Consider the following 14,100-nt stretch of genomic DNA (forward strand, 5'->3'; position numbering starts at 1 on the left):
TGTTCTAGATACTCAGCGGGATGCCACGCGCGATGGCAGTAACACTAGATTGCTGGTAACCATGCTTCAATGGCCGGCGGCCGGTTACTTCTGGGGTATAGCCTTTGCACGGTTTATTGAAAACGTTTTGTCTGAGTCCCACGCGACCGCTACATACACACTGCCGCCCAGGTTCAGCCCGACACCATCGTCGCCGAACCAATTGAATGTATCACTTACCTTTACTCCGGTTTCACACCACCCAAAAAAGTTCCCATTTTCCTCTGGCTTTTTTTTCCTGAGTCGCGCGGAGCCTAGTACCTACACCTGTTATGGAAAAAAGGCGGGAGATATCTGGATTTTCAATTTGAATTTGGTCCGAGGAACGGGTTTCGCACCCCACAAGCCGCGTGGTTGGATGCATATAGGCAGCTGAGGTGCGCCGAGTCGAATCTAGGCGTATAATTTCGATTTTGTCCGTAATTGTTGTCCTATGAACGTACTCAGGTCTGATGCGAATTAAACTGAAGTGTTGTGTCGGGCTGATATGACCCAACAGAGTACCTTGGCGAGAGTAAAAAGGTAGCAATTTCCCTCCTTCTATCTTGTTGCGACTACAACTCAACTGAGTTGCTGATTACCAATGTGAATATCTTATAATGCAACGTCCAGGTCCATCTTGACCTCAGAACTGGATTTGAAAATGGACGACTTGGGTTCATTTCACGAGGACTGGCCGGTGCTAAAGTGGCCGTCTCAAAGGTCATGCGCGTCTCTGCTCTGACCACCAAGCGGCCGTACGTATGGGAACCTACACCGCACGATTCTCCAAAGTATTCAGTAATTTCGGATCTCGACGAGACATTTTAGCCACAGAACGATCCGAAATAGTAGTCTCAGGAATAGCTACGTGAACGGTGGAGACTGCAGCGGAGAATACATACTGAATAAAGTCACAGACACCGCCATCCCGGACCGCCAGGATTAGCACGAGGAACAGGAGTGACGCCGGAGCTCCTAAAACGGGTAGAGACGGGCGAGATCGGGATGACGCCCAATAGGATGGCAGAACACTTTCAGTCACTTTGTTTTACTCCTGTGCCTTCACAGCCGTTTCCAGACTCGCTGTCTCGTCCTCTGCTTCACCTGAAGAACCGCTGTCGCCGTTGTCTTTCACCACTACCACCCATCACCACCAGAAATGTCGAGCCACTGCAGACGAGGATGTCTCAAGTCGCCCATGTCGAGTCCAGGCCTGGATGTCGGTCATTCACGGAAATGTGTGGCCTTTTGCGATGCTGGGAGTGAAGAGGTGCATATAGCGGATGAATGGGATAGAACGCCTTCGGAGCCTGCTCGCAGTCTGTCATACCAGTGAGTGGTCGTACGACATGTCGTGGACGACCAACAATACCGTTCACTGCCATGTCGCTCGTTGTCGGCGCTTCGTACTGACATTCTAACAAGGGACATGCTGGAGCTCAAGGCCATTCAACGGACACTGCCAAGAGCAAATCAATTGCCTGATATGTACACTGGCAAACCCGCATCGCAATTCCTGTCAAAGTCCCAATAGGCCTTTTGCCTCTTCTTCCAACCAACGAACCACCACAAACTAGCTCTTCATCTCCGACATATACACGGCAACCTTCCGAGCAACGGACTTCATATTTTCCATCGTCAAGTCCTCCACCCAATAAAACAAAGAAATTTGCTTTTCTGCCTTTACTAGAAACTCCACCGACGACTCCACGTTCACCGCCATCTCCAGCGCCTACTACCAACACCGGTCATGCGCCATTTTTCCATGTACCACCGTCGAATCGAAATAATGCACCCCCGGACCGAAACCCTGCTATGAAGGCCTTTAAGCTAGAGGCCGTAGCTTCTCCCGGGCTTCCTCCACCTTCTCCGCTATCCCTAGATTCTCCTCACGCCTCGAGCTCGAGAAATGCCCCAGTCAACAACAACCTACTTGGTTCGGCGAAGCCTATTCGTCGCCGAAATGTCATGTACATCAATGGCCAGGAAATCGATTTGGACGAAGAGGAAGACGAGCAGCCGCAGACAACTGCTGCCGAAGAGACTATCCGTCCAGAATTAGTCTCTTGTTCCTTTCGTTCCCGCCGCTCGCGATCGATATCCGAGGTTTCATTGAAACAAGAGAAGTTTTCGCCTTCACCACCTATACCCATTGTAGCCCCCATACCCACACCCCAGAAAGCTCCGTCACCCTCGAGCTCGCCCATATCATTATCACCGCTTAAGATTCACTCTTCCTCCCCTGCACAATCACGTCCGTCCGTCCGCTCTCCGCCCACGACAAACTCGTTCGCACCTATAAAGGTCGTTCGAGCTACGAGGGACAATACGAATCCAAGTAACCTCGTATCGCTCTCGTCGTCGTGGCGCAGGTCTCCAAGCCCGCGGACGAGTCCAGTACTGGTTCCTCTTGCTTAAGGTTCCAAAGAGACTCTGTTGTTAGAACATGACTCTTTTTACTCTATTATCGTGTATTGTCGCAGTGCTTTTTCCCACCCGCTATCATATCTTGTACATATCATAGACTATATACATGTGTTCTTGTTTCCTTACTCCAAGGCTTGCTTGGCGTGCTTATGGGTACGCCGCTACTTGCGGTGGTGACACTGACATGGAGTGGGCGGTCCATTGCCAAAAACGGTCTGTCATCAGTTTTGATTTTCACGTTGATTGACAGCGCTCTAACCTTTTTAATAATAGCCTAGCGTTTTCTCGGGCCTGAACCTGATTTTGACATGCCTCTCGGTGTCGAACACAATTTTACTTCTGGTGAGAAAAAGTGTTATCGCCGGCATTTAAATAAAAACATACACAGAGTTCGTCATATGTTATCGTCATTGCTTCGACTTGGTACTCACGAAGAGAACGGACTCGGACGGCATTTGCGTGTTTGTCCAGGCAACTCACCGCCTGACCTGAGAGCCAATCAATAGGTTGCTGATGGGTGGACACTGGCACCGCACCCGATACCCACGGCGGTACTCAGGCTCAGGGCTAGAGGACTTTCTTGAGGCTGACGCAATTTCCGCTGCCTCTGAAAAAAAAAAAAAACAAGGCATGAAGCGGAATTTTCTTCTCTTTTTACTCTCGTTCGGTGCAAGTAAAGAGATATGATCCTTGGGTTTTCCGAGGCGGAATAATATGCCCCTCTGTAAATCCTCGACGCTGCTTGTACGGTCAGTCTTGTAGTCCTTCTCAGAACCGTAATTCTATTTGATAGAACGATGGACCTCTATCCGCGGATAGGCAGGTCAATCGCCGAAATATAATTGGCGGCGGTGGCGACTAGACGAATCTATTTGCATGCTTCAAACATGCCTCTCAGGCCTGGCCTGACCTGTTATCACGACTGGGTACGAGGCCCTCTCGGCATACTTGAGAAGATAACCACGGTCGGATAATAAATAAGTCGACCTTCATATCTGGCGTCATGGCCAAAAATACGCGTCTGGTCTTTGAGATCGCCTGATCAGCGGCCACAGGGGAAGAAGCAATGGCATTAGAAGAGAGTGTGGCGCGTTGTGTGGGTTTCAGGTTCACTGTCAGCCGTCGAATCAGTATTTTGTGCTGATGCAAATCCCGGGTTGGTCGTGGGGTGGCTGATAATACTGACTTGTGGCTGGAAGAAGGAATGGAGGGGTAATAATGGGTCCTCTGCCTTCCGTACTGCTATCGATGCTGAGACGCAAGTAAGAGTCAAAAGCGGCCATACCTCTGACCTTGACACGTGCACTACGGCGAATAACAGCTCTGACGAAACACACAGAACTGGACGAGGAGCTTAATTCAAGACGATCAATATAATTCCCGACGACTGTCAGTTTATCTTTTCTGACCTTCTCAGGTTCGTTTCATTTGTTGGGCTGATAGTGTTAACCTCGAAGGCGTCTTCTCGGAGCTTGTCTGTATACGAGCCCGCTGGAAGCGAAGCGATAATAGCACCTTTCCTTGTGGATGCCTCTTCTTTGTAGACGTGATCTGCTGTGATACGTCTTGCGCAGGGAGTTGAGGCAGTTCCAAGTATACAGTGTCTATCAGCTACATATATACTCAGGAAAGAGTTCGATCAGCGTGTACCGCTGTAATTTCTACTGAAGTATTAAAGTCCTAGTCATAGCCAAAAATTATATCTCCCAGTTCAATCTACCTCCGTTTCGACACTGGCCAGAGACAGATGGAATAATGAGAAGCTGGAAGAGACGGGAGAGAATGATTTGTCGCGCAAAAAACACCTCGAAACGTAACCCTCACCGCTTTATTAGCCCATCAATCCTCTTTTCAGTGCCGCTCTCCTCGAGCTCGTATATTTGTTCTGTTTGAGCCTCTAGGTCGTTGTTGAGAATATCGTCTGCCATGGAACTCTCCTGGGAGGTTGTCTGAGAGCCGGCCTGCGGGTGTGCTTCGAAGCGGAGCGACGATACGATACTGCCCTGCCAGGTATCATCTCGACGAGCATGACCTGCTGCTACACGTCCGGCGAGAAGAGTTGGAGCAATTCCCTGTGTGATGTTTCTGTCAAATATATGTATTAAGGAAAGAGTAGACCAGTGCGAACTGTTGTGATTTCAGCAAGAATGTCAAAGTAACCGCTCGTCCAGTTATAAATCGCTTTCAAGATGATGTATATGATCAAAGTCAGAGTGTAGAGAGCCGAGGACTCAATGAAGACTTCAATGACATGGCGATACTCTCCAAGCCCACCACCCTCTCTTCTTTGTGCCCGTATCACGATTAGGGTCCGAAGAACAATGAGAACGGTGCACCATAGAGTCGTAGCAATAATGCAGGATATGTAAATCACTACGGGATTGTCGAATGGATCCCAGGAGGGGGAATCTCCGGTGATATCAAAGATTTTGAAACCTGTACAAGTTATCGGCTGTCAATGGATATATGCAAGCAGCAGTATCGGGCATCGCACTCAGTCCAGAAGCAAGACAAAGGATCGGAAATGGAACGACGAGCCAACGTCGTCCCCAAACCATCCAGCAACGCCAAATCTAGAGTTTTCATAACGCTAAGTTAACATCGATTTCAGCCACAAGAGTTGCACATACCATGGCGCAGTCTGCAATTACAGTGCTTATAACGACGGTAGCACCAATTCCTACACTGAGCCTTTCAATCTGTGCACCCCAGCGAAGAAAATCAAACGTTTCTGCAAAGGGTATAGAACGATTAAGTGCACATCTGAAGGAGAAACTGATGGTCGTCGTGCTGTAAAACAGTATGATAATGGCTACCGAGGCTGGTCTGATGGACTGAGATTTGCTAGTAACCGTGTGGGAGTTGCGTTGGGTATATTGAAAATACAGCTCATACTCGACCCGACTCACATATATTCCACAGCGTGACGAAAAAGATGCCGGTATATATGCCTATGCTGTGTAGTCACGATTAGCAGAGACAAGTACCAAGAGCTTGAATACACACCCACCATGCAATAGAGCGAGTTCCATAGTTTCGTTATAACTCTCATCTGGAGAAAGATACATCCCACTGGACTCCAAGGACATCTGAATGAAGGTATGAGTAAACAAAAATATCGTTTATGGGTGCAAACACGTACATATCATTATATATAGAGCATTTCCCCTGTCAAAGTTTCATCAAGGAATCAAACAAGAACACCTCCAAAGAGATCATATTGCCCTGTATATGTCAATTGATATCTTTGAAACACAGCCATGGACGATTGAATGGCATATGTCGGTGTATGTGTGGCTCACAGCGAAAATTTCCTTGGAAACACGATCCCAATTGAGTACGGACAGATGTAGAAGCAACCGATGGAAAGAGTTGAATCATACTGACAAGCGATTCACAATGAACAGCCGCCCATGTCCATATTGTGATTGATCAATCAGGCTAGAAAATGGCCGGCACACACCTGTTCTTCGTAGGGATGACAAGGTAACTTCCAACCACCGTTCAGGATAGACTATTCAAGTAGAAAGGAGAGATATGAGTTCGATAATGTCAACCTCTGTGTGTGAGTCCCTGAAGCGACGTTGAATTAGATGGACGTCTCACGCACGTTCGAAGTTGTAGACTATTAATAAGATGGTGGACAAGGCAGCCAAGGAGTACCACCGTACGAGATGATCACCGAAGGACAAAAAAATCTTCGAGGGTTCGAAGATTTTCAACAAAATTGATATGATCGAGATCTCTAGGGCTGGATCAGTATCAACACCGTGTGCTATAGATGCCATAGATACACTTTGTAAGTACCAGATTTTCCCCGCGACTTTACTTTTCCCCACGCGGTTGTGATCGTGAACATAGCCTTCGATACTTTCTGAAGGCATCGATCCCGGTGTTCTTTATCATGTTATTGGCTGGCACTGATAACAAGAAGGCGGAGTTAGATGGATGCAAAGAAACGTACGGCTATCAAACTGATCTGTTATTCAGCACGACGAGAAAGATCAATGCGTGTAAGTATTCGGACTCGAGCCCATATCATGGAGCGGAATAGCATTGGGAGCAGAGAGTAAGCCTGATTCGATAATACCAGCGACGCCGAAATGACAAGTAAAACTTCACCAAATTTATTCTGGTATCCATCGACGTCGGTTCGTTGTTGACGCATTGATGCTCCGCTTCGGACCATTGGTATTTACGCCCACGAGGACCCAGAAAGAAACAGAGTCGTGTCAAATTTCATATCTAAGCATAAGAGGTGACACTGCCAGGCAAGAAATCAAAATTCGATTCTCGGATGATGACTGTTCGATGTTGACGAAGGATCTGGCCAAAAAAGGAAGTCACCCGGCGGCCCCTCCGATCGCTCTTGCTTTCGTACACCATGGCCCGTCGTGCGTTCGTCGTGATTGAGCACCAAACAACAGTGTTGGGATTTGGCAATCCGGCATCATGCCGAGTTCGCTTATTAAGGTAGAAGTCTGAGGAAAAGCGTGGAAAGTTCTAGTAAAAGTACATTTAGTATAAAAGTAGGTACTTTAGAGTAGATCCTCATGCGTTTGCAGAGCTCAGCCAAGCGCAATACTATTGGCTTGCTACCGCACATGTGACACTGGGAACGAACCGATACCCCGTTTTCCAACAAACAGCACCGAAGAAACGTGGAGAACAGTCAGCTAGGTAATGAAACTCAAGACGATATAATTTTCGACAACCATCAACTTATCTTTTTTGACTCAGGTTGTGTTCGATTAAGCTTTGATGTTATTATTAAGAGTGTCGCTCTCCGAAGTATCATTTTGGGAGTAAGCATGTGCGCCCCACTTGACAGAATGAAGGGACGAAGATTCAACAAGGGCTTCAACGATATGGAAATAAGTTTCAAGTCCACCATCCGCTCCATTATTTACTTGTATAACTAGCAGGATATGGATAATAAGAACGATGCATCACAGGGCCGCGGTAAGGATGAAGGAACCGGATGAATAAAGCTGCCAACTGGTACACTTTTACTTTGTTCGAGGCGTGTCGGCCTATTCTGGAACAGGTTTTGCCGAAGTTCGAATTTCGACCACTCCAAAACCGTACGTCCCGATTCACTCCATCTCTGTCTGACACTGGCTTCCACGAAACACAAATGAGTTAAAATGACACGAGAATAGAATTATCAAAAATCGTTCAGAGACAGATAGGGTTCACTAATCAGAAATGGAGAAGAAATTGAACTTGAAAAAGTTGGGAAAGCACTACATACAGACCGTCCCTCCCTCGGTTCAATATATCGGTATTATCATCTATCTATGAGAGACTAGGAAACCAGAGAGGAGAGGAATCCGTCGCGCTCACTGAATCCTCTTTTCAGTGCTGATCTCCTCAGATTCGTCCACTCGTTCTGGCTGAGGTTCTAGGTCACTCTCGAGAGTATCGCCTGTCATGGAACTCTCCTGGGAACTTGTCTGAGAACCGGCCTGCGGGTGCGCTTCGAAGCGAAGTGATGATATGATACTACCCTGCCAGGAGTCATCCGGACGAGCTTGACCTGCGGCTACACGTCCAACGAGGAGAGTCGGAGCAATTCCCTGCATGCAATTTTGTCAGATATATATATCTACTATATTCAGGAAAGGGTAGACCAGTGCGTACCGTTGTGATTGCTGCTAGGGTGTTAAAGTAATCGCTCGCCCAGTTATTACTCCCCTCCAGGGCAACATATATGATCAAAGTCACAGAATGAAGAGCCGAGGACTCAATGAGGATTTCGATAACATGGTGATACTCTCCAAGACCACCATCCGCTCCATATAATGCCCGTATAACGATTAGGATGCGAAAAACAATGAGAATGGTGCACCATAGAGTCGTGGCAATGATGCAGGATATGTAAATTATCAGAGGGACCACACGTCTGAACCCAAGGTTTTCTACTGCAGTAATTTCAATGATTTTGAAACCTGTACAAGGTATCGGCTGTCAGTGGATATATGAAAGCAAGATTATCGGACGTCGCACTAAATCCAGACGCAAGACAAAGGATTGGAAGCAGAATCACGAGCCAACGTCGTCCCCAAACCATCCAGCAGCGCCAAATCTAGAGTTTTCATAATATTAAATTGACCGCAATACGCGCTGCAAAAGTTGCACATACCATGGTACCATCTGCGACGATAGTGCTCATGACGGCTGTGGTACCAACGCCTGTAGTGAGTATCCCAACTGGACCCCATTGAGAATGAAACGTTTCTGCGGAAAGTGTTGACCGAAAGAGTATCAACCGACCAAGTGTCCAATTGAAGGAGAAATTGATCGTCGTGATGGTGTAGAGGAATATGATAATAGGTAACATGAAGCGTCCGATGGACCGAGATTCGCTGATATCTGTGTGGGAGTTGCCTTGGATATATTGAGAATACAAGGAATAATCGACTCGACCCACATATATTCCACAATGTGACGGAAACGATGCCAGTATATATGCCTATGTCATTTAGCCACTATTAGCAGAGCTAAGTAACCATAACTTGGAATACACGCTCACCGTGCAATAGAGCGAGTTCCATAATTTCGTTGAATCTCCCATCTTGAAAGCCATTTTTGCCCATGGAAGAACCTACCCCACCGGTCTTTAAGGACATCTGAATGAATGTATGAGTGAGCAGCAAGATCGTTTATGGATACAACTATGTATCATACCATCCCATTATATAGAGCGCATCGCTCGACCAATGTTCATCAAAGAATGAAACAAGAGCCACCTGCCCAAGGTCATGCCACATCGTATAGGTCAACTAGTATCTTAGATGCACAACAGTGAGCGATTGAATGGCATATGTCGTATGTATAGGTGGCTCGCAACGAGAATTTCCTTGGAAACACGACACCAATTGAGTACGGACAAATGTAGAAGCAATCGAGGGAGATGAGTTGAATCGTACATACATTCGAACAGCCGCACATCTGTTCGATCTATATTGTGATAGATCAATTACGAACTGTAAAATGGCCGGTACACACCAATTCTTCGAACAAATGACAAGAGAACTTCCAGACTTCGTTCAAGAGAGAATACGCAAGTAGAAAGGTAAGATATGAGATCGATAATGTCAGGTTTGGTGTAAGAGTCCCGCAGTGGCGTTAGGTTTGAATTAGTGCTTGATTGACGGACGTCTCGCGGCATATGCAAAGTTGTAGACTAATCTCAAGACGGAAGGCCACACAGCCCGGAAGTATCGCCATATGGGATGTCCATAGGAAGGTTCTCTTCAAATCTCCCTCGCAGGTTTGATGATTTTCGACAACATGATTGCTTCTAATGGCCAGATTAGTATCAGTACAGATATAGATGCCATTAGCACACCTTGTAAGTCCGGTCTTCCCGGAAATTTACTCGTCCTATAAATTTTAAACGTATTAGTCTCCAAGGTTTTTCATCGTGCCTGCCACATGATATTTGGCTGGCTCTGATGACAACTGGAGCCAGATAGATACCAAAAAAGAACACATGCTGTCAAGAAAGACAATGACATCGTGTTGCTATTCAGCACGATAGCCCGATGACGGCAGCAGAAGACCAATGCATATAAGAATTTAGCACAAGTCGATATCACGGCACGAAATAGCATTGAGAGCAGAGAGCAGAAAGATTTTTGAAGGCATGGGTTACCCACGACGCTATAATGGCAAGTGAAACAAATTTCAGCAAAGTTATCCTAGTATCCATCGACATCGGTTCGTTGTTGGTGCTCCGTTTCCGCCGACTCAAGCTACTCAAGGCCCACGATGTGATGGTTACGTTCCACAGGTCCCAAAAACAAGACCATCCTAATGCCGTGCCGAGTTTCGGGTATACCCAAGCATAAGCATAAGAGGTGGCGGGCCAGAAATCAAGGTTTGATTCTCGGATGATCATGATGGCTGTTCGATGTCAAGGAAGGACCCAGCCAAAAAAGGAAGTCACCTCCGATCGCTCTTACTCCCGTACACCATGACCCGCGGTGCGTTCATCGTGATTGAAGGCCTCGACAGATCTGGCAAAACGACACAGACAGCGGATCTTCGAGACAAATTAGCGGCTTCCGGGAACGCAGTAAACTGCACAAATTTCCTGGTAGGCATCCGTCGAATTTACGCGTCTCTCGCCGTGACGCCCCCCCCAGACAGGACTACCTCGATCGGCAAGATGATAGATTCTTATCTTCAGTCCAAATCTGAGCTTGATGATCATGCGATTCACTTATTATTCTCGGCTAACCGATGGGAACTTGCGTGAGGATCTTTAACTATAGTTGCAGGAGGACTAGGATACGAGCTAACCTAGATCTACTATTGAAGGCCTTCTTGAATCGGGGACGACAGTGCTATGCGATCGATACGCCTTCTCTGGGATCGCGTTCAGCGCATCAAAAGGCCTGCCTTACGAGTGGTGTAGATCTCCAGATGTTGGATTGCCAGCGCCGGACCTCGTTGTGTTTCTTGATATCACTCCTGAAAAAGCGAGGGAGCGTGGAGGGTACGGTAATGAACGGTATGAGAAAGAGGAGATGCAGCAGAGAGTGCGAGAGCAGTATAAAAGAATTGAATCCGAAAATGTCGTTCGGTGGGCAACAATTGACGCGGGAAGAGAAAGAGAGCAGGTTGCCTGCTGACATTTGGACGCATGTTGAAGCCGCTGGTTGACGGTATTGACCATGCTATTGCAAAGCTTTGGTTTTGAGACGTGTCAATATATATTTGCCATTATACAAAGCTATCCAATGTTGTCCGTGAAATCTTAGGTGGAAGATAAAGATGAAGAATACAGTGAAACTAGAACAAGAATGAGTGTGGCCTAGATTAATTAATCTTTGGAGGATATCTTGGAGACAATAACGGCGAGAGCAATAAGGATACCCCAGCGCCACTTCTGCCAGAACAATTGACTCCACCCACTGGCCCACCCCACAGCATTAGCAGCCTCGTCTGGTTTACCTATTGAGCCACGGGGGACACTAGCAGCTGATACCGTCGGCGCTGTTGGTGTAACCGCCAGAGTGGGCTGGGGGGCTGGCTTGGCTACAACTGTTTGGGGAGCTGGTGTAGTCGGTTGAGGCGCCGAAGGGAAGAGAGTTACAGGTGCCTTAATGATGCCTCGTTCCCGCTCACCCATATTTGGCAAGTCTCGGGGTTGTGGCGTACAATACTACAATGTCATAGCGATCAGTAAGCGTATCATGATGCCGCAGGGATGAAAGTCTCCGTTACGGAATGACTTACGTCGGGAAAAGCTTCTTTGAACCGCGCCTGTGTAAGATTCCATCCATGACTTCGCTGAGCATAGGTACGCTTGTGGGTATCAGAAGATGTCACAGAACCGGTTGTCATCTCATCCGATAGCATGAAGGAAAGTAGACCCGTCAAGCTAGGGGAAAAGCGTAAGCAAAAAGACAGGAACAAGCAAGCAACGGTCGGGGGAAAGAGATGTCACTCGGGAAAATGAATTACGGTGCTCGCTTGCACATGATGGCCGGAAACGAAGATAAATGATGGCCGAAGAAAAAGGCAAACGCACATTGTCGCAACACTCCAAGCGGGGTTCCACTAGCGCAATATGAGCGCCTATGTAGGTAAAAGCAAGTGATAGACGCACGGATCCGGGATGAAAATCTGACATTGAGAAACATATCTTCTTGTCGGGGTGAAATCGTCCGGAGGGGGTAAGCATCTGGGCCAGCACTTCAGAACGAGATATGGACCGATAAGAATAGCAGACGCACCTTGATACCAGGAGGCTTAAACGGATACTCTGAAGGAAAGAGCAAGAGGCCATGGTATTCTCCGCCGGCGAAGGGTGAATCGGGTGGGCCACGCTAGACAATTCCGTGAGAAGTGCACTACACAGCACAGCAGTTCCACGAACTATAATGTAATTCCCTGCCAAGAGACGTCAGTCGGATAAGGAAGAAGCTGAGTGGCAGGAAGAAGAAGTGCTTACAGGTTAAGATGTTCTTTTCGTCGGGTACCGCCCAAACGAATGGTGGTGGCTCTCTTTGCATGGTCACATATTCCTTGGACAGCTGTGGTGAGGGTAAGCGATGGCTTTCGGGAGAAAACGGACGACGTACGCGCTTGCTGGCAGCTTTGGTGGCCATTGAGGACTAGATGGAAAAGGAGAACGTTACAGTCAGGTCGTGGTTATTTGTAATGAGCACCGTGAGAAAATAATGCCCGTTCTCGCATTCCGTTTTGGGTCAAGGAAACGGCCGTCCCGTTTCGGCCCCGAAACCGGACGCCCAAGAATATCCACGGGTTCCGTGCGAAGACGGTCTCCAGAACCGCGAAGAGGTTTCGCCATTTCTCTTTTTTCTAATCAGGTTCATTCGAGGCAATCTTCAAAGCAACATTTCGGACAAACATCATTGCAATGTGGCGCTGTTGCCATGCGGTCCATCAACACCTGGAGCCTATGTAAGCGATAATGACTCTGATACCCCTTGGCTGTAATGATTGCGGTTAACGAGCAGCGAGCTCCTCATCTAGCCATATAAAAACTAGGTGGCGAATCATCACTAACTTTCGACCCTAGGAAGAAGCAGAGGACATCGATTCATTGGAAGCGGGCGAGTTCCAGAACGACATGCCTCATTTCATGGAAGTAACGGGAAATTGTTACAGCGGGCATTGTACCCGGCGGGGAGCTGTGGTATTTATCCTATAGAACTTTCCAGACGCCGACGCCGATGCCGAAGAAGTTGACGATAAAAGAACAGCAACGAGAAGCCTCATGAAGAACTTCAGTGGCTATACAATCAATGGGAAATACAATTACGACATACTAGCGCTTGTACTCCTTTGTACTCGCGAAGCTTGAACATTTGTTTAACCTTTAGGCTCGACGGATCCTTTTGGTTGTCAGTCCACCGGATAAATGGCAAGACATTCGGTGCCTGAAACGAGACCATATACACTGACCAAAAGAATTCGCCAGGATGCCTACGAACTCCTTCAGACCATTTGCAAGGCGCGGAGAGGAACTACAGTGGTGATATCCCTGATGATATTCAGTGGCATCACGGACCCACTGGGGTCGCGCCGAGCTTCTCCAGGTTTCGCTGCCGAAGTAGCTGTCAGCAGGCGGGCGGGAAGTTTGGCCTCGCTTGCGGCAGTTAGGCAGATTGGTTCAAATATACTGACCCGTACCTGGAAACTTTTTAGGGCCAGTGCTTGGGAATAACTGTAAGTTGCGAACGGTCCACTGATCTCGACAGAGAACCAGCAAGGAATGGCGTGCTGTTTAATTAGCCGACGGTATGTATTCTTGGAGGGGTCGTGCTCACCCGTAGTCCTGGATTCTGCATTAGTAGTGGTGAGGTGGCATCACATTCTTGTCAATGCGTCAATGCGGCGCGGAAGATTTGTGAAATCTTCACAAAGCGACGAGGGTCAAAAGCTAAAGTTCATTAGGTTATGCACTGGTGGCGCCTTAGGGTTGGAAAACGTTCTCAAACGTTTTCAGGGACAGGAGCGGTGGTTTAAGTCGGACTCTTTGACAATCACAGTAATACAAACTGAACGTTCGACCTCAAGGGACAACACGAAGAGCAAAAAATGATGGCATTGTGTGGTTCCGAGTAAAGTGAAGCAACCTATTGATGCATAAGTCAGGGAAGACAAGAAATG

General features: G+C 47.5%; 5 protein-coding genes across 5 annotated transcripts; 2 read left to right on the forward strand and 3 right to left on the reverse strand.

The window, feature by feature from the left end:
* Positions 1 to 1,219: 1,219 nt before the first annotated feature.
* EV420DRAFT_1644145 (uncharacterized protein) lies at positions 1,220 to 2,439 on the forward strand (the record flags this gene model as incomplete). The annotated part of the gene is made up of 3 exons (XM_060477604.1): positions 1,220 to 1,353; positions 1,447 to 1,539; positions 1,599 to 2,439. The coding sequence occupies 3 exons, from the start codon at positions 1,220 to 1,222 to the stop codon at positions 2,437 to 2,439; spliced, it is 1,068 nt and encodes a 355-aa protein (XP_060329707.1).
* Positions 2,440 to 4,268: 1,829 nt separating this feature from the next.
* EV420DRAFT_1644146 (uncharacterized protein) lies at positions 4,269 to 5,537 on the reverse strand (the record flags this gene model as incomplete). Its single annotated transcript, XM_060477605.1, has 7 exons — positions 4,269 to 4,520; positions 4,577 to 4,884; positions 4,943 to 5,021; positions 5,079 to 5,211; positions 5,265 to 5,292; positions 5,358 to 5,404; positions 5,455 to 5,537. 7 exons carry the CDS (start codon positions 5,535 to 5,537, stop codon positions 4,269 to 4,271), a joined length of 930 nt encoding a protein of 309 aa, XP_060329708.1.
* A 2,253-nt stretch (positions 5,538 to 7,790) lies between these two features.
* EV420DRAFT_1644147 (uncharacterized protein) lies at positions 7,791 to 9,047 on the reverse strand (the record flags this gene model as incomplete). Its single annotated transcript, XM_060477606.1, has 6 exons — positions 7,791 to 8,027; positions 8,092 to 8,399; positions 8,458 to 8,536; positions 8,594 to 8,838; positions 8,882 to 8,923; positions 8,984 to 9,047. The coding sequence occupies 6 exons, from the start codon at positions 9,045 to 9,047 to the stop codon at positions 7,791 to 7,793; spliced, it is 975 nt and encodes a 324-aa protein (XP_060329709.1).
* A 1,382-nt stretch (positions 9,048 to 10,429) lies between these two features.
* On the forward strand, positions 10,430 to 11,158 carry EV420DRAFT_1629918 (thymidylate kinase-domain-containing protein; the record flags this gene model as incomplete). Its single annotated transcript, XM_060476105.1, has 4 exons — positions 10,430 to 10,562; positions 10,602 to 10,710; positions 10,763 to 11,078; positions 11,111 to 11,158. 4 exons carry the CDS (start codon positions 10,430 to 10,432, stop codon positions 11,156 to 11,158), a joined length of 606 nt encoding a protein of 201 aa, XP_060329710.1.
* A 43-nt stretch (positions 11,159 to 11,201) lies between these two features.
* On the reverse strand, positions 11,202 to 12,783 carry EV420DRAFT_524887 (UBC-like protein). The gene is made up of 8 exons (XM_060482477.1): positions 12,546 to 12,783; positions 12,416 to 12,497; positions 12,341 to 12,354; positions 12,198 to 12,290; positions 12,071 to 12,145; positions 11,993 to 12,021; positions 11,698 to 11,842; positions 11,202 to 11,623 (listed from the first exon to the last, which is right to left on the reverse strand). Exons 1-8 carry the CDS (start codon positions 12,570 to 12,572, stop codon positions 11,282 to 11,284), a joined length of 807 nt encoding a protein of 268 aa, XP_060329711.1. The 5' UTR covers positions 12,573 to 12,783; the 3' UTR covers positions 11,202 to 11,281.
* Between the last annotated feature and the right edge of the window lie 1,317 nt (positions 12,784 to 14,100).

The sequence above is a fragment of the Desarmillaria tabescens genome (assembly GCF_030435595.1).
Source record: "Desarmillaria tabescens strain CCBAS 213 chromosome Unknown EV420scaffold_22, whole genome shotgun sequence".
NCBI classification, from domain to species: Eukaryota; Fungi; Basidiomycota; class Agaricomycetes; order Agaricales; family Physalacriaceae; genus Desarmillaria; species Desarmillaria tabescens.

What these genes read in the sequence shown, in the direction of transcription:
- EV420DRAFT_524887 (XM_060482477.1), bottom strand. Translation starts at nt 12,572, where the DNA reads ATGGCCACCAAAGCTGCCAGCAAGCGC. An exon ending in CCAAAGCTGCCAGCAAGCGC is followed by an intron (nt 12,498 to 12,545) that starts GTACGTCGTCCG and finishes CCCTCACCACAG; the next exon opens with CTGTCCAAGGAATATGTGAC. An exon ending in TCAAAGAAGCTTTTCCCGAC is followed by an intron (nt 11,624 to 11,697) that starts GTAAGTCATTCC and finishes ATGACATTGTAG; the next exon opens with TATTGTACGCCACAACCCCG.